The sequence below is a fragment of the Calidris pugnax genome, unplaced genomic scaffold, assembly GCF_001431845.1.
Source record: "Calidris pugnax isolate Ruff unplaced genomic scaffold, ASM143184v1 scaffold44, whole genome shotgun sequence".
NCBI classification, from domain to species: Eukaryota; Metazoa; Chordata; class Aves; order Charadriiformes; family Scolopacidae; genus Calidris; species Calidris pugnax.
Window position 1 is genome coordinate 21,133,211 of NW_015094506.1, and position 18,449 is coordinate 21,151,659.

General features: G+C 42.6%; 1 protein-coding gene across 3 annotated transcripts; it reads right to left on the minus strand.

The window, feature by feature from the left end:
* Positions 1–1,897: 1,897 nt before the first annotated feature.
* On the minus strand, positions 1,898–18,204 carry MDM2 (MDM2 proto-oncogene, E3 ubiquitin protein ligase). 3 transcript variants are annotated; one of them, XM_014963618.1, is made up of 11 exons: positions 18,077–18,204; positions 17,363–17,435; positions 15,144–15,218; positions 14,652–14,785; positions 14,444–14,493; positions 13,031–13,098; positions 12,779–12,872; positions 10,065–10,225; positions 8,899–9,054; positions 7,247–7,324; positions 1,898–5,761 (listed from the first exon to the last, which is right to left on the minus strand). In XM_014963618.1, the coding sequence occupies exons 2-11, from the start codon at positions 17,429–17,431 to the stop codon at positions 5,198–5,200; spliced, it is 1,449 nt and encodes a 482-aa protein (XP_014819104.1). In that variant the 5' UTR covers positions 17,432–17,435; positions 18,077–18,204; the 3' UTR covers positions 1,898–5,197. The 3 variants fall into 3 exon arrangements, with proteins under 3 accessions (XP_014819104.1, XP_014819103.1, XP_014819102.1); XM_014963617.1 differs by lacking the exon at positions 18,077–18,204 and adding an exon at positions 17,573–17,794 and having other exon boundaries at positions 10,065–10,222; XM_014963616.1 differs by lacking the exon at positions 18,077–18,204 and adding an exon at positions 17,573–17,793.
* Positions 18,205–18,449: the final 245 nt, after the last annotated feature.

Below are 18,449 nucleotides of genomic sequence, written 5' to 3' on the forward strand. Positions count from 1 at the left end.
GCAAGGGCCTTGAAAGCGTCAGCATCAGGAGCAAAATTGCAGAGTTACTGCTACGCCTGGTCAGACAGCAAAGTAAGACTCTGCTGCTGGAAAAGCCATTTGGTATTTTTAGTTATGAAACCATGGCATTGACGGCTGTTAATTTAGTTCAAAACCCAGAGCTGTCCTTTAAATGTCAGGCTGTGAGGTGAAAGCAACACCTGCTTAAAAGGGGAGACAACACCTTTTTAACTATCATCAACAAATGTTATGTGTAGACTGTATATACACACCACAGAGAGGCATTGACTTGATGCCTACAGTGCATCTACGCTAAATTAAAAAAAAAAACAAAACCACATTAGTTAAAAGCAACAATTTTTCTCATTTGCAAAGTGCAACCCATTGGTAAAAGATCCCTTAAGCCCAGGTTTCAGGTTATTGGGGGTTTTTTTTGCTTTACATTGTTTTGCAACCTTTAAATGACGAGTAACTCAAGACGTTAGGCGGGCAGGTAATTCCCCCTGAACAGCCAGCCAGCAGGCGGGAGAGCTGCTGCACTGACAAAGCTCCTCAGGAGCCAGATGTATAATGAGGCAGGGGGCGGGCATTAAGGGTACAGAAATGCTACATCATGTGCTTTATTAAGCATAAGAGTGAATGAATAACCCACACCACGAATAACAATCATAGAATCACAGAATGGTTTGGGTTGGAAGGGGCCTTAAAGATCATTGAGTTCCAACCCCCCTGCCCTGGGCAGGGACACCTCCCACTGGAGCAGGTTGCTCAGAGCCCCATCCAGCCTGGCCTTGAACACCTCCAGGGATGGGGCAGCCACGACCTCCCTGGGCAACCTGTTCCAGTGTCCCACTAGACAAGAGAGTGGCCAAGAGAGCCCAGCCCAGGGGGGAGGCCTCTGGCCAGTCCTGTACACGGGCACATCTTCCACTCTTTCCCACCAGGAAGCACCACAGCAGCAAACATCCCCTTTCAGGCTGAGCCTGGCACAACAACATGTCGTATCTCACTGGGGCAACTGCTCCCCACCACCTATGTGGCAAGTTAACGGGCTGAATAAATTAACTGCTTTAAAATGATAAACTCTTCTTTTTTACAGTTCCGCCCTAACACAACAGCACCTTTCGATTAAGATGGGGAAGAGAAGTTCTTCACCCCTGCATTAATCCCATTTATTCATTTCAGTTTATTCACTTTCATTACACTTTCATTACACTAATGATCTCCTCATCTCTCTTCTGTAAGAACACAATTTTCTGAAATCACTATTCTTACTGGGGGAGAACCAGTTCCTCATCCTTACGGAAGCCTCAGCATTAGTCTCTAAGGGGAAAAATCTGGCTGCCCTCGCCTGCGGCTGCACACCCAGACAGACGCTTCAGAGATTTCCAGCAAACACAACTCCAGGATAAAATCATACCACGCTTTTACAATAAACCTAACACTTTCCACCAATTAACATTTTTTAGCACTTTTACCCTTTCCAAAGCAACGCCCTACCTGGGGTGACAGTGCCAGTCCCCTGTGTGACAGAACGTGGCACAGGTGTCTTCCAGCGCGCTCCCGGTGACACTGAACAACATTCCAGGGATGCTGCTCAGCAAAGCCATCACCTTTGCAGTCCATGTCCAACATCACCAGCAATCCCGCTGCTCCCTCTCGGCTGTGCACGTCTTTTAAAGGACAAAAGCAGCAGACTCCATAATTAACAAATCTTAAAACGAACTCAGTATTAAAGCTTCTCAGATATTAGAATATTCACATTTCTAGCCTGAGAAATGTCAGACACCAAGACGAAGCACTTCTCCCCTCTGCCTGAAGTGCTTCGTGTTGCACTTCGCTTCCTCGGCTCAAGAGTTGAATTTCCATACCAACAAATAGCTACAGAGCAAAAAAGTAGTATTTAATGAAAAAGTGGGTTTATTGTACTTTATAAAAAAGAATAAATGCAAGTTCTTGGAGCATTTGCACAAAAGTATTGTCTGCTGGAAGTGCACAAAAGAACAGGCTACGGCAATTACTGACAATTGCATACAGTCACATTTTAGAAGCATCTCAGCCACATGTGCAAAGGCAATTACCACCCATTGCCAATTAACCTTGAAAGCCCTCCCCACCTCAGCGCATCTTCAGCCCCTCCCCTCCGAGGTGACCAGCACAAGGAAGCAGTCCCTCAGCTTCCCACCCTTTCCTGGGAGATGCAAAAGCATTCCCAAAGGAAAAGAAACACCATCAAAACCTTGTCACTGCTATTGCTGCACCCATCTCCATCTCTATGTAATAAATATGTAATATGTTCAGGTTCAACACAGGAGTTGTTTAAGGGAAGGAAAAAAGAAAACAAAGCCATAAATCTTCCTATACCCCTCTTCATCTGAATATAATTTGAATATTTCTCTTTATTCTGCTAAAATTTCTTAAATATTTTTTCTGTGACTGTGATTTACTAAGTATGCGTATTTATGTATCGACACACGTACCAACAGACTAATTCAATAAATTAAAGCTCAAAACACTAACTGTAAGCACAAGGATATTTACAAACTGCAATAAATTAAAGATTAAAATCTGTAGGGTATTAAATAAGGATCTCGAAGACCTTCCTCATCAAGTTAAGAACAATTGCCGGCTTCTGTGCTAAAACATTGCTGACTTTCGTGCTGCTACCCAAGGCCAGAAACATATTTACAGGGTGACAGGGCAGGGTGACACCACCAGGCAGAGTCAGTGCCTGATTTACAGGGTGACACCACCAGGCAGGGGCCACCGCTCACCCGCCGGCGTCACCTACACCCCCAAATCCCGGGCATTCCCCGTAGGAACTGGAACAGACACCCAGGCTTATTTGTAAGGCATGCTTTGGAGGGGAAAAAAACCAACAACAACAAATAATAAACCCTCTAAAGTTTTGCTAGAAGTTATTAAGAATAATATGAAGCCAGAAAATAGAATGCAAAACAAAGAATCCCTGTGACACAGGAGTTTGGCCACGGATGGAGAAATCAAAATTGCCCGGCGCTGTATGGAGCGGAGGGTACTTCAGGGCTGTTCTCCACAACAGGAGACACGCTAAGAGAGTGTCATTTTAGGTCATAAAAGAGAAAATTCAGTGTGCTCTCACTTCATCTTTTGCCAAAACAGAAAGCATTAGTGGGAGATAAAAATCCCAAAGCTGTGTGATTGGGATCAGCAAGGATCATTACTCTGACTGCACATGCATTTTTTAGAGATGAAATATTACTTTTTTTTTTTTTTTTTTTTAAATGTGGAGCTCACTTAAAGGGACTGACTGGAAGAGAATGCCACGAGTGGAACGGCAGCAGAACCAGGTAAGAACAGCTGCTCTGCCAGGAGGGCAGAGGAGGCATCACACTGAAAGAGCGTGAGCTGTGAGAGACGAAGGAAGGGAGAGAGGTTTTTAAGTACAGTCCCCGTGTTAGTGGTGCTGCTCCTCAGCACACAGCTCTACAGCTTGCTCTCCATCCTATCCACACCTCGATACCACTGCTGCTTGGTTCTGAGCTGCATGTGCAATGGACGAGCCTCTGCAAACTCCACTGCACTTCAGTTTATCAAAGAAAAAAATAATAAAAAAAAATAAATAGGAAACAGCGTGAGTTAATCAGGTAGCCATCAATTAGAAGCATCCCTACTTGAAAAAAATAAATAACTGCCCAAAGGGCTTTTCTATCTTAGGCTGAAGGATCATCAAAGCCCGTGAAACCCATGGAAGGTTTCTGCTCAGCAAAGAACTTCAATAACAGGTCTCTCCTGTAACAGCTCTACGCCCTACTCCTAGGCAATTTCTCCTATTCCAGGCATTTGCAGCCCTGGTTTATAGCCATTTTATACCAGAGTAACTATTCCAGCTCTGGTGTGAAGGTAGTTAAAGCAGTAAAACCCTCTGCACTAGCACACGGGCATCAACAGCTCCGTACGGGTGTGGGTATGGAAGCTGTTCATCCCTGGCCTCAGGATGGGAACAGCACAACTCCTGCCTTCAGGCTACATCTTGGCACTGCCCTGATGCTCAAGCTACTCACCTGCCACTCTCCATTGGGCAGCTGATCAGTAACCACCTATACAATTTTAAGGTGCTAAAAACATACAATTCCTCTCGTGATCTACTTTTCCAAAGGAGTAAATACAAAGCTTTTGACAAAGTGCAGTGAGGAGACAAGCTAAAAGCAGTAAAGGACAGGTCCAATGAGACCCGTTTTTGAGTTGGCCAAACACCAAGGATTTTCAGAATCCTTGTGATACAAACAGTGCAAGTTGGAAAGATACAGAATTTCAAGAATGTTTATGTGATCTAGAACTACAGAGCTTATTTGTTTCTGCAGATGCAGGTACCTGTTTTTCCTTACTATTTTTATTCAAGCAAAATGTAGTGATCAAGCTACGTGCTATACTGCTGACGTCAAAAATGAGAGCAGAAAAAGAATACGACTGTCTCCTGCTATTACCTGACTCAATAGTGCATTTATCCTTCATTTATCTTGCCTGGTCAAGTTCTCAAGCTGCTAAAATAATAACCAGGATAGTCCAGACCTCCAAAGCCACAAAGCTTTTCAAAATCCAGGTTCTTGGGACCCCTCTCTTGTTTCAATAACCTTAAATTATTTTCTCTCGCATCTTCCTCCACTTCCTAGTAAGATCTCCCCCATAATTTGGTTACTTGGAGGAATTTCAGTTTTGGGAATGAGGGAGACAAGATTCTACTTATTTATTTTATTGACTTATTCGGAGGGTTCTGGTTGAGCCTGGCATCTTCAACAGGCAATAGATACTGGAATCTGGAGAATCTTCTATGTTCTTAAGAGCGGGAGCTCACATTAACGAACTCTTTAACATGTCTCCCCTCTCATATTCATAGAATTTGGGGCTTTTAATGTGCGTATGTAATGTGGTAAACCAAATGTCACCAACTCGTACGGAACACAAAACACTTGGAGAGGCAGGCAGTTTACAGGAATTGGTTACTTCTAGTGAGGGATTTAAAAATCTTCAGGTTGACTTAGGAATATTAGGCTAACCTCTTGTGCTAACAACTCCAGTGCATTTATTTCAGCAATTGCTTTTCATACCAAATGTAGACACTCAAAATATTCATTTCTCAAGAAGCATACAAAAATAGTTTCTTGCTCTCTCAACCAGTTTACGAAGTTCCTTTTGCTGCTTTCCAGTCCCCTTCCACCTAACTGAAATAAGTTAGTACAATCATTTGTATGGGCTGCCTGCACACCGGACAGGGTTTGTTCCTCTTCTTCAGCTTCCTCGCGCAGGTGAAACACGACATGAGGTGTCCCGTTTTGCCATGCACTATGCACCCGTTCTTCGGCCTGCTCTGACATATGACACAGGGCTCTATGCTGGTAATGGGCAGGCTGGACTCCACGCTGTCCTCTTTGTCCTGCATTTCTCGTTTCTCAGGTTCCTTATAGTCCTCCTGACTGCCACAAAACATGCTGCTCGACGTCGAGGGCTGAGAATAATCTTCACTTTCCTGGGACTCAGAAATTTGTGCTGCTTTATCCTCATTCTCCTCCGCAGCCGGCTCTTTATCTTCAGTCATTTTCACTTTCTTGCAGTCAGGAACATCAAAACCTTCTTCAGGCTCCAGGGGAGTTTCTGCTTTGCTCTTTTCCAATTTGTCGCTTTTTTCATCTGGAAGCCAGTCCTCACGAAGGGCCCAGCATCTGTGGCAGTGTCGGGGCAGCGGAGGATTCATCTCGCTACATTCGGGACACTTCCAATAATCCTTAGTGAATTAAAGGTTGGAACAGCTTAAGATACTTGGAATGCTTACCATTGCAGTATGCACAGATTATAAACAATTCATTACTGCCAAAATAACTGCTATCTTGAGCTACTGACTTGTTTATAATTTTAAAATTCCATTCAGTATTTGGCCCCATTTTACGGTTCTAGATTTAAATAGTCTGATTTTTAAAAGACTCTCTGACTTTCTTCTTGCGGTAGATTTGTGAAATGAATAGAGGTAGAACAATAAACGATTTATATTTCTTAGGCAAAAACTGAAGAAATCAGACCACAAAAGTCTTCAGAGAACCTCATGAAAAACTTCTTTCTGATAAAAAGGTCACCATTCCCATTATTTTCAACAATAGACTTCTGAAATGGAAACTATTCCAGACCGAAGGGACATGTAAGCTGTGGGATGGTTAAACTGCTGTTGGTCTGCCAAACGGCCGGGTGGGGGCACTCTGACCCAGAATGACAAACTAGAAAACATCGGGGGGTGGGCGGGGAGGAATGCATCTCATAAACCACTGTCTCATTACAAGTACACTTCGTTTTTAAGAAGACCTTTCTTAGACATAACGCATGCCATAGGGGAAATAAAACACCAAAACTTATTTAGAAGATTCAAAGCACTTTTTGTTTGAGTCCTGAATAACATCAGTGACATCAAAAGCTTAGAAGACCAATTTGAAGTCCTAAAAATAACACACAGACATATTTTTCCACACATAAACAGAGTTATGTTTTTAGATAGTGGCAAGCCCTGTGTTTTACACACATAGCAAAGAACCTCAGTCCTACAGACCATTAAGGGACTGGAACATTTCAGACAGTTTTGGACAACAGCTTTATTCAAGCTTCAACTGTGAAAAGCAAACATAAATAAAAAGATAGACTTTGCTTTCATTCTAGCGTGTGCTTTTTTCACCTATGTCAACACACTTTGCCTCAAACCTCTGAATTTATTCCCACACTCCGAGAATGGTCTCACAGAATTCAAAAAAAGCCTCAAATCCTTTTATTTTACAGTACTGTTCTGAAAACAGGTTTGCCTTCCCGTCTGTATGCTACAGATTCCTTCATTCCGGTTGGACAATAAAACTAGATATTATGATTTGTAGGAAGGTTTTTTTAAATATACATGACTAAGATTAATTTTTTTGCATTTTGCGCAAAAAGTCAGATTTAGGCTCCAAATAATTTCCTTCCATTAAGTCAGTGAAACCATAAGTTAGCGTGGGGTTTTTTAACAGATTACGAAGCTTACTAATAAAAAAAAAAAAAAAAAAAAAAAAATCAAGGTTCCTCAATATCACATATTCAATAATTAAAATACTGTCTTGGAATCTTCAAGCATATAAGGAAAAGTCAATTTAATTCTTAAAAAATTACTGGTAGCAATAAAATTCATCTGTACTCCTTGATCTACTCTGTCAGTTCACCCAGCTTATGAGGTTTTGCCAGTCAAGTTGTTACTCACAGCTAGAGAAATCTCTGGATCTTCATCAAACGAATCGGCATCACTATCGTCATCCTGGTAAATAGTCAGCTGATACACCTGGTTTAAATTCAGAAAGTATTGATGTGAGTTTGGGCATTCAATTAGGAAAGCTGATGATTTTTATCTAATAGATTTTTAATCAGTCTTTTAATCAAACATAGTAAGCAGCGCAGATACATTCATTTACACTAGCAAGTAACCCCACAAGATCTGATGACTGGTTTGAGGGGAAAGAATTCTGTTCACGCCTGTAACACACAGTTGGAAGAAAAACGTAGAGTGGACAGAGAGAAGGTACTGCTTTCTAGAGCAGAGGTCATCCTTCCCCTCGGCTCAACACTGGTCAGGCTGGGGCTCTGTGTCCAGCTCTGGGCTCCCCAGTACATGAGAGATACAGAGCTACTGGAGAGTCCAGCGAAGGGCCAGTGACATCATTAAGGGACTGGGGGAGCTCTCACATGAGGAAAGGCTGAGAGCGCTGGGACCGTTCAGCCTGGAGAGGAGAAGGCTCAGGGGGGTCTTATCAACGTGTGCCTGAAAGAAGGGTGTAAGGACAACGGAGCCAAGCTCTTTCCAGTAAGAGGAAACTGGCATAAATTAAAACACAGGAGGTTCCATCTGAATGTCAGAAGACACTTTTTTTACTGTGAGGCTGACCAAGCACAGGCCACCCTGAGCAGCTGTGGAGCCTCCATCCTTGAAGATATTAAAAAGTTGTCTGGACAGTCCTGGGCAATCAGCTCTGCTTGAGCCAGGAGGGGTGGGGCTCCTGAGCCACCTTCAGGCCCCTTCCAACCTCAACCATTCTGCAATTCTCAACACTACTGCTGGGAGCAGGGGCACCCTCAATCCTTTCCTCCTCCAAATCCCCATCTTATCTCAGGGTGCAGCTCCACAGCACTATAACCCGGTGTACATCACTACAGTCAGTCCCATTCAGCCTCTCAATTATCACAGTCATGTATGTCCCCAGCATGTTCTGCCTCTGGTACTTCATCTTGCCATGAGCCGATTCACCACTTTGAAGTAACAGAAAAATAACTCAGAAAAAAAAAAAAAATCATTCCTAACATTCCATTTATCTAGAGCTCTTGAAAATGACGGTATTCACAATGTTCCTGTCTTCTTGCCACCCAAAGAAAATGTCTAAAATTTAGTTTCAGTATCTTTCTGAAACATATTCATGGAAGCAAATGATTCGGAACTATCCCTTTGCAAAGAGTTACTAGGAAAGTTTTCATTCAGTATCAGAAGTGTCGTCATAGCTCAGCACACACTCCTGTAAGTAAAAATGTAGAAACAGACTCCAAACACACATGCTGCCATCGACTCCAACAGCCAGTGAGTGAGTTTAAAGAGAGACTTCTCCAGACTGCCAAGAGTCTAGGGAGAGCCTTAGCACTGTTCCGGTCACTGCCTGGTGCGTGTATGATGGTGACCCAACTGCACACGTGTGCAAATTGATTTAACAAACGACTGAGCACAGTTTGTCACATAGCACACACACACAGTCCTGAAATAAACCTGAAGAATTACTTCTTGTTGGAATCTCAACACAAAATATTCCCGTAAGTGTCCTTTGCCCTCTCACTCTGCAAGTCAAAAAAATCCCAAACAAAACAAATATGTACCTCATCATCTTCATCTGTGAGCTCCTGCCCTTCTTCATTATGGCTATAATCTTCTGAATAAATAGACTCAACTTCAAACTCTACGCTGAACTGGTCTGAAACAGAACTGTGTTCAAACCAATCAGAGTTTTCACTTAATGAGCTGGCATCAAGATCCTGAAAAAAAAAAGAGAAAGAAAGTGCACATTCAGCCTCACTAGTCCATAACTGAACGTCACTAGTCCATATCCATACCCATTACTGTTAAGATAGCTCATAAGTAAAACCAAACTACTTAATTTAATTAGCTGTGGAAGAAATAAGGCCAGCTGCTGCTAGAACATCTTTTATGAGACAAATGAGTTATAGGTGAGTAAAAACAAAGCTAGATCTGAAAGTCTTTTGACAGCTCTGTAATAGAAGCTCCAGCCAACCTACAGCCAGCTTGCAGACTGCTGCTACTATTTCACAAAGGCTCTCCTAAAAAGTGAAAGAACGGATGCTGTCTTTTGTCTGTGTGTCATTAATTTTTCTATTCTCATCAACTTTTTTTAACTGTAACTTGAGACAGTGGCTAAACAATTATAAAATTGCCAAAGTGAAGCTGCAGTATTAGTTCTGTCAATTCAAAATACAGTATATGACTAGGAATGCTGTTAGTTTAGCTCTTTGAGACTTAACCTAAGCACAGATAATTTGCCTCAGTTTTACTGAAAACAACAAGAGAAGACATTAAGAGTCTGGAGAATGACTCCAGTGTTATCACCAGGGCGCTACCATGTACAGTTACTGAAGCTGTACTGGAACTGCCAGATGCCCAGAAACACCAGCTGTTCTGCGTTTTGGAACGTCTGTGACTGCTTTTCTTCTCGTAGTATTTTAAGAAATACTTATTTTAAAACACAATATGTATCTGGCATTTTCTCAATACTGTGCCAAGCAGTAAGAATGTGTCTGTTAAAGAATATCCAGAGTTAGTATTTTATAAAATTCAGTTCAGCTTTGTCAGCAGATCTATGAAAAAGCCCACTCCAACCACACACCAACTTTTCTTTCAGCCCTTTTCTTTCTTCAGACCCCACTGAAGGCATTGCTGCTTTTAGTTAAGAACATAATCTTTTAAAATGTGTATTTGCACTTGTGGCATCTGCAGAGTTGGTACCACGAAAACATAGATTTTGACTTACAGGAATGGAAAGAGAATCTGTAGAATCGCTGCTATTGCTTCTTTCACGGCACAGACCACTGACTACACACCAGGAGAGACTTTCATCAAACGTCAACGAAATGCTGTCTGACTTGTGTCGTTTTCTTCTGTCACTATGCACATCATCTGAAGAATTTTCTTCTGGGCACATTCAAGAATTTTTATTACTCCAAAAACATCCATGCAATGCGCAGTTTTGAATATTCCTAACAGGCGCTTAAAACGTCATTTACTTATACAGCAATTCAAGAAAAATAATGTCATTCAGTATTATTTTATGGGGAAAAAAAGTATAAAGGCACCAAAAACTTTTTTAAAAAAATAGACACAGTAACACTGGGAAACATTAAAGTGTGAAACATTCCTGAAACCAGTATTTCAGGGGCTGGTTTTCCCAACTTGTCCCATCAGTACAATTGTAAATGGCAGTGCCCACATGCAGGAACTAAAATAACTGCAAATTTGCAAGCATTTTTGCTCCACTTTACACGTGACACGTTAAACCCCTCCTAGTTTTAAGGAAAACAGATCGGATCTTAATTGTCCACACTCCCTCTAGAGTCAGTAGACAGCAAAGCACTTTCAGAGGGCTTCTTAGCCCATCATAGAATTTGCAGGGAGACAGAGGAAATAGCTCACATGTGACATTCATACAAGGACCTCATGGTAGGCAGGATAAATTCAGGTTCAAGTTTCCAATACCTCAACAATTTTATGAGTTAATAGTTGCACTATATGTAACTGTATTTACTCAGCTGGATTTTTGTAACAAACCATTATGACTTTCACCACACACTAGCAAGAAAATCTTCTAGTCATACTATGTAAAAATAGAACCCTGGAAGCATTGCTTTAAGCTGTGCTTACTAAATACGCTTGGTTTGAAAGCAAAAAGACAATGCTTTTTAAATACATCATGCTTTGAAACAACCACCTACAGCAGCATAAGGAGTAGGGGGGCAGCGTTTCAGGGGTAGATAAGTAATGATTCAGCTCCGCTGACTTTTAGAAGTGCTTGGTAAGAAACAATTTTATTTAAAAAATGTTGCAAAGTCAGTATGTAAGTGCAGCGGAGTGAAAACTCCCCAGGAGGCCTGACAACTTGGTTCAACAGACCTCACTAAGAACCCGCTGCCCCCCTACAGGTGCCTTTTGCACCCACCCTCTATTGCCCAGCCTCTCCCTTGCCTCGCACAACGCGTCCTGACAATCCACGAGTCTTCAAGTCTTGAATCGTTCATTGTAAAAGAAAAGAGAACAAAACACTTGTACATACTTTGAGACTTCTCTTACTTTCCCTTGGTGCTTCTTGGCTCAGCCCCTCTCTTTTCTTTTTTCCGCCCTGAGAGCCCCACCAAATTTGGTGCCCCCAGGCCCAAGGGTTGCTCCTGTCCATCGTTGTCCTCATTTAGTTGTCATGGCTCCATGCTGTACTGATACTGTATCACCACAAGGTTTCTATACACTATGTCAGCGGCTCCAAAGGAGCCGCTACCATCCCAATTTAACAAGAATAGTGGTTTAAAAGGAAGATTTCCTATAAATTAGAAAAAAAGTGTATATAAAAACACTATATTAAAAGAACTTTTAAGGTTGTAACAAACTAATAAAAGGATGCAAAGACAGAGTTAAAAATCAAACCTACAATAAGTAAGCATAACACAGGACCTTATGTGCTCTGGGTCATGCCTAAATATTACAGGTTATGATGTTTAACTGAGACTTTCCAGCCTTTCACCAGTTTTTGTTACAACATTAAAATGTTCTTTTAATTTAGTGCAAACCGCTCAGCAACGCAGCACAGTTTTTGGACTGACTAACACAACAGTGGCCTATGACGAACACAAAAAAATACTACACAAAAGCTGAGGAACTGAAAAAAAAATGTTCCTGAGCAACTGAAGAAAAGAAAGTTCTATGCAGTGACAGAAGGTTATCACTGCCCAGGTAATTACAACCATCAAGTCATGAGGTAACAGAAGTTAAGTGATGGAACAAACTAATGTAAGAAATTCCACAGAACAGTATTTAAGTAGAACTGTAGAGGATGCTTCCATTGAGAAATCTATTATGCTGTCCAGCTAGTTATTAGCTAATTATCAGAAGAAACTTTGCACATTTTGAAAATTTGTTTGCCAGTGATTATTGAATAACCACAGTAAAGAGAAAGAGGAGACAAATATGATGTCACCAGACGTTTTAAGTGCTTAATGAATGGTCAGGTACCTAAGCATCCCAAATCATCCTGTGTTACTACCAGACCTTTGACATCTGCCACCAATTGAAATCCAATGAAAACTGCTTTTAGAGAGCAAACAAAATGTAAAATGTCGTGCGTATCTACAGAGGGAACTGAAATGAATTTGACTGCTACAGTCTACTGCAAACAAGAATGTTCTCATCATGAAGACAACACAACTGATTAAGTTCTGCTGATGTGAACAAGTTTAACAGCTCTGTGGAACAAGTTATTCCATCATCTTACTAACAGTTTTAGAGATCCAAACGGTAACATGACACTGGGGCAATTCAAGGAATTGTGTATTTCTTCCAAACCAAACATCTTGTTTTAGATAAGCAGAGAAACATGAATAGTATTTGTCAGCAGCTTTCAAAGTCAGTAAGGCAACAGAATGTACTCTTTTCCTAAGTGTCCGTGCCACTGAGAGTTCTGCGTCATGAATCTGCACGTACCAGATTCACTGTGTGTTCTCCTCCGAGAAGATGTAGTCGGTCGGGAGCTCCCGTTTGATGAAGTCTGCTTCTCTTCTAACTCCTGCAGAGATTCCTGGGTAACAGAAACACTGAGTAAGCCTGAGCATGAATAGGAAGTAAAAGACTGAAATCAACTAATTGCATCTAAACCACTGGTACTATTGTGCAAAACTAAACAGAATTTACATTTCAGAACATACATTTAAAAAAAAAAAAAAAAAAAGAAATCACCTTTAGAACATTTTCTCCTTCAAGCTGAAATCTGGCATCATCCTCAGGTGTGTCAGCAACTGCAGAGTCTGAAACCAAACCAAACCCAAAAGAATGTAATATAGCACAGTAGTAAAAGTTGATTTCAGGCTCAAGAAAATTACAGTAAAAACAAGGGAGAGAAGTTAAATACCTTAACTAACCACTAAGCTGAAGTTAACAACACACAGTATTACAAAGTAAATTCTCAACAGAACTTAACATCCAGACATTTTGCAACAATGGAAAGAACAACCCCATTTGTTTGCTTTTTAGGTGAGTGCAGTACTTTCCCAGTAACATTACTGAAGTGGGAAATGGGAAGGAAAAAGAAATCTTGACCACAAAAGAACTTGGAATTTTATAAACGCCTTCACATGAAGGCTATTCATTAGCTGGGATTCTTCATATCTGCAGAATCTAGGCAGGAAATATTTTACACTTTTTCCTCTCTAGAACACATTTTACTAGCTATCATCTTATGGGAACACTGAATTAAAAAGACATTATATAGAAAAAAACCCAACTGTTAATTATATATGTTTATGATCAGACAGACCCTGAATTAATAAATTCTCTTTCAAGAAAAGAACTTGAGAGCTAAATTAAGTTGGCAAGCATAACAATAAGGGATAATAAAGAGCATGTTTCCCATCTTCAGCAGCTGAACACTTGCCTTTAAGAAAACTCAGAAACAAAGGGTGTCTTAATATGAATTTAGAAGCCAATCAGCTTCCGCTGTTTAACTTCTGGTTCACTCCTTGCATTAGTCAAAAATTAGTTATATTGAGCACTTTTATATTGGGAAAAAAAAAAAAAGAGAAAGACTGTATGTAACATTTCTCCATTTATGGAAGTTATCACAAAGTTACCATAAAGCTATTTTTTTAAGTAGCTCTTTTAAAAGAGGACCCAGTGTAGCTGAGGGTGACTAGTTCTAAATGTACTCCACATTCTGTTTTGAAAGTTAAAACAGAACACTAACCGAAAGAATAAAAAGAATTTGCCCTGACTTTACTGCTGGCAACTTCAAGAAGCTAATTTTTAATGTTAAAACTTATGCTGTTGAGGGCTTTATCTGTAAGAAAGACAAGCAAATGACGAATTTTTCAATTTAGTTCTCTTTGTGTTCAGCTCTGATAGTGCTTGTTCTAGTTCTAGTCCAACAAAATTAGCCAAATGCTGTTCAGACTTTTTTTTTCTTTTCTCCCCCAGAAGTAGCAGTGTTTGCTTTGCTTCACTATTTATGATTATTCTGGACAGTAGCTTGTAAAGCCAAATACCTAATTGTGGAGAGATCGTTGTAATCTGATCACTACCTACAAGAAGCATTAGTAAGTTATATATTCCCTACTACTCTTTCCCAAAACAAAAGGCCCTCTCAAACTAGCTTACCTTGTTGATTGATTGCTATCAGATTTCTGGAAATCATTGAATACAGTCTCCTTAGATGGGGATAAAGAAAGAGACATTGCAAGTTAGCTACACATAATTATAGAGGAGAGCTTACCAGCTTTGAAGACGCCAAGAGTTAAAAAAGGCCATACGCGTTATGTTCTCCACTATTTCACAACCAGATTCTCAGAAAAAAATCCCATTTTACCTGTGTTCTTTTACTGAAAAGCTTGTTACTCCAAATAAATCCCCCAGGAGATCATTTGCACAGTGTACAATATGTTGCTGTTTTTCATCATATAATTGTTTAGACATAATATATTGTCCAAGATAGAATATTACCTGCAAAATAAATGAAATACACAGCATTAAATACCCAGGTTCTGTTGTTTCAAGTTTAAGAGAAAAGACATTAAATTCACTAAGATTTGATCTTCTGACATCGATGGCCTAAAAATCCCTTTGAGTTGTAATTTTCATCTGTCATTCCCCAAGTATCCTGCTATTCGACTGACCACAGCATACTTCTATTCAGATTTTGAGAAACTTGCTTAAATGGCACCTAACAAGTCAGCAGAATAAAAACACCACTTTGTCTCAGTATCTTCTACATAAACTGTGAACTACACTGCCCCCTATTCATCCAAAACAAAAGAACCATCTACCTGTATTCACTGTAATCTTGAATAAAAGCTCTCACCTCCTTCATAGTAAAAGTGTCCTTTTCTGCACCAGCTATCTTTAACAACTTCAACAATAGTGGTTTTGGTTTAACCTGTGTGGGGAAGAAGAAAAACAGCACACATCCATTATTTGCCAAACAAAACACTATGTATACAGGTTAGCTTCCTCCTTCTGTATTAGTCTGATACACACATATACAACTACATTAAAACCTACCCACATCCAAGTTTTTCACTTTGCAAAGTTAAACTTAAAAGAAAATAACGCAAATCCAGTCATACTGAAATTCTCATAGTGTGTATCTTAGCTCAAGCCCCAGTATCTCACTGGCACATACAGATTCCTCGATTGGAGCTATCCGATTCATTTGGTGTTTCATATACAGGGCTGGGTCCTGGGGAATCCCGCTTCACTCCCTGAGTCATTCCAGTGACTCCCAAAGAGGAGGGAGGAAGGCAAAGGGACCTTGTGACTATCTGTCAGGTTCAGAGGGCAAGTTACAAAGTAGAACACGGGTCCACCGCTTTCTTAGTCCTGTCCTGTGACAGTTTCTGCAGCTGTGGTTTTGCACTTGCTGGCTGGGCTGCTTTAACTCTGGAGACTGGTTTGTTTGTCTGTGGGGTGTTTTTGTACACGGAATAAGCACACTCTGTCCTTTCAGTCCTATTTCAATCACTCCTCCCTTCAATGACCTCCCACACCCTCATCGTGCCAGCAGAGTTATATCTGCAGCCAGTCTATGACAACTTCCGAAGTAGAGGATGGAAAAGTTAAAAAAAAAAAAAAAAATAAAAAAATCACTTCCCCGCTCTTTTTTATTCTTTTCTTTCCTCCTCTGGTCAGAGCAGTGTCTGGATCCCATTCACAGCACTGTTCCACAAACAGCAGTGCCAGCACCAGTGCAGGACACTAGAACAAGCTGCAGGGAATGCCACAACGGCAAAGAAAATGCCCATGGAGCCACTGGAGTTCCAGTGCCGTATACTCTAGTATTGCAACTTTTTTAACAATAGCATAAACACTCTAAGAACAGGCTAAAATTTAGCTATCCTAATGCATTCCCTAAAATAAGAAAAAATAAGATAGAAAAGAAACATTTTCTAGGAAAGTATGAGCACATGAGCATGATATCAATGCTTAAGGGAAAGGGGGAACTTTTCTACATTCTTTTTCAAGTATCTGCTAAAACCAACGTTAAGTTTTAGTGCTAACTAGAGATTAGTTACAAGAAATACACATCATGAGAAAAATGAAAAAGCTTGTGGACAACGTTAGATGTCTATTTACCCCTTCCTAAGAGGTGAATTATTTACAGCATGCAGCATATATTACAGTTTCATAAAGGAAGCAAAGAGTAACTTATTAAACTACTAATGACAACCGAGCATAGGAAGGCAGTTTCTGCATCCACAACTAGACCCATGGGTTCAGATCATTTTACTCCCCAGCCCTTTTCCCCCCAACTCCTGCAAGTTCTTCTGCCACACAGTTCTGACAGCAGAGGGTAGCATCACATTGTGATCTTACAAAAAGAAAAAGCAAACAAAAAAAATCAACTTTGAAGAGCCTGCTGCTCTGTTACTTCACTTTTTTTCTGTCCTACCAGCCTACACTTTTAAGTTTACCCTTGTACAGAGAGGCACCTAGTTAAACCGTCATTGCACACATGCCAATTTTAACTGGCTTCCATCCTCAGACAAACTTACACAGAAAAAACAGCAGAACTGTCACTGTATCATGGAAAGCCTGGGTATGCAAAGCCATGAACACAAATGAAGACTCTTATTACATCTTGCTTACAAATTCCAATAGAGGAAAAAGTGAAAATACCAAATTCAGAAAACCTTCAGTTGTAATGACAGGACTATTTCAAAACCAGCGTATGTTTTTCACAACAGAGATCGTCCACAACTCTTCAGTTACGAACAGAACAATTCCCACTATGAAATACTTAACGTTATCAAATCAGACCTTAAGATCCCTTTTATTAAAAGAAAGCAACCTGACCATCAAAGGTCTCCAGGAAACAAAGTCTAGACCTAAACCATCACCCTCAACTCTCAAGAAACAAGAAACATTTGCTTCACAATTACAGGATCAAAGGCAGACCACCTTCACCGGATTTCCTGCTTTTTCTCTAACCGTTGCTCGCTGAGCAAAGCAGCCCTTCTGAATTAGCACATAAAAACTCTGCAGAAAGCACGAAAAACTCGAGCATCCACCAGAGCTACTGACCAGCGCCTCTTGCTCCGAAGCGGTGACAGAAGCAGCATCCGTCAGGGAGGACATCTTGGTATTGCACATTTGCCTGAAATCAAGGGAAGAACAACCTCAAAACGTGTAACACAGCTACACAACGCAGGTTCGCCCGCCCCTCCGGGACAGAGAGACCCCCCGGGGGGGAGCTCAGGGCCGCGCTCCACCACCCCAGCGCTGCCCACTCACCTCGCTGCCCCGGTCCAACCCACACGCCGGACTCCGGCGGCGGGTAACTGGGCTGAGTCGGGCCGGGCCAGGCTAGGCCTTATATAGCGCTGCCAAGAGGAGGCAAGTCGGGGCATAGCTCCTCCGCTGGCCGCGGCCCGACATGCCTGAGCATGACCAGGAGCGGCGGCGCTGCCGAGTCACGGCGGGGGGTGGAGGGGGGGCCGGCGGCGACGACGAGGCTGACTCACCAAGGCCGCCAGAACCGGGGGATGGGAGGGGACGGCGTTGCGGAGGCACAACCCCGTCCCCCCGCTCTCCCCCCGCGTCCCCGCGCAGGCCCCGCTCCAGCCTCCGCGGGCGGAACACGCGGCCCTCCCCTCAGCGCCGCGCCCCGAGGGAGTCTCTCTCTCCCGCCGCGCCTCAGCCGCCCCTCCCCCGGCACCCAGGCCCGCCCCGCGCGAAAAGCGAGCCCCGAGCCACCCTTCAGCCCCTGCCCCGAGCCAGCCGGGATCCCCCACGCACCACCAGCTGCGCCCGCTCCGCTGCCCGGCCCGCGGCGGACCGGGGGAGTGGGGGGGAGGCCCTACCGCGCCGCAGCGCGGTCCGAACCCCACGCCGCCATTTTGGCCGCCCGTTGGTCAGGTCTCCCCAGCGCCCCCTAATGGCCGCGGGGCAACGGCCGCGCCGCGCGCCGGCAGCGGGGCAACGGCCGCGGGCCTGAGGCGACGCCTCACAGGCGGGCGGCAGAGGGCCGTGCCGGCCCGCCCGTCCCCGGGGCGTTACAGGGTGGAGAACCAGAGCCTGGGCCCGGGGCGTCGGGCGGAACGGAAAAGCGGTGCCCGGGCTGAGGGACAGACAGGGCGAAGGCCCGGCGAGAGCTGTGCTGAGGGGCAGC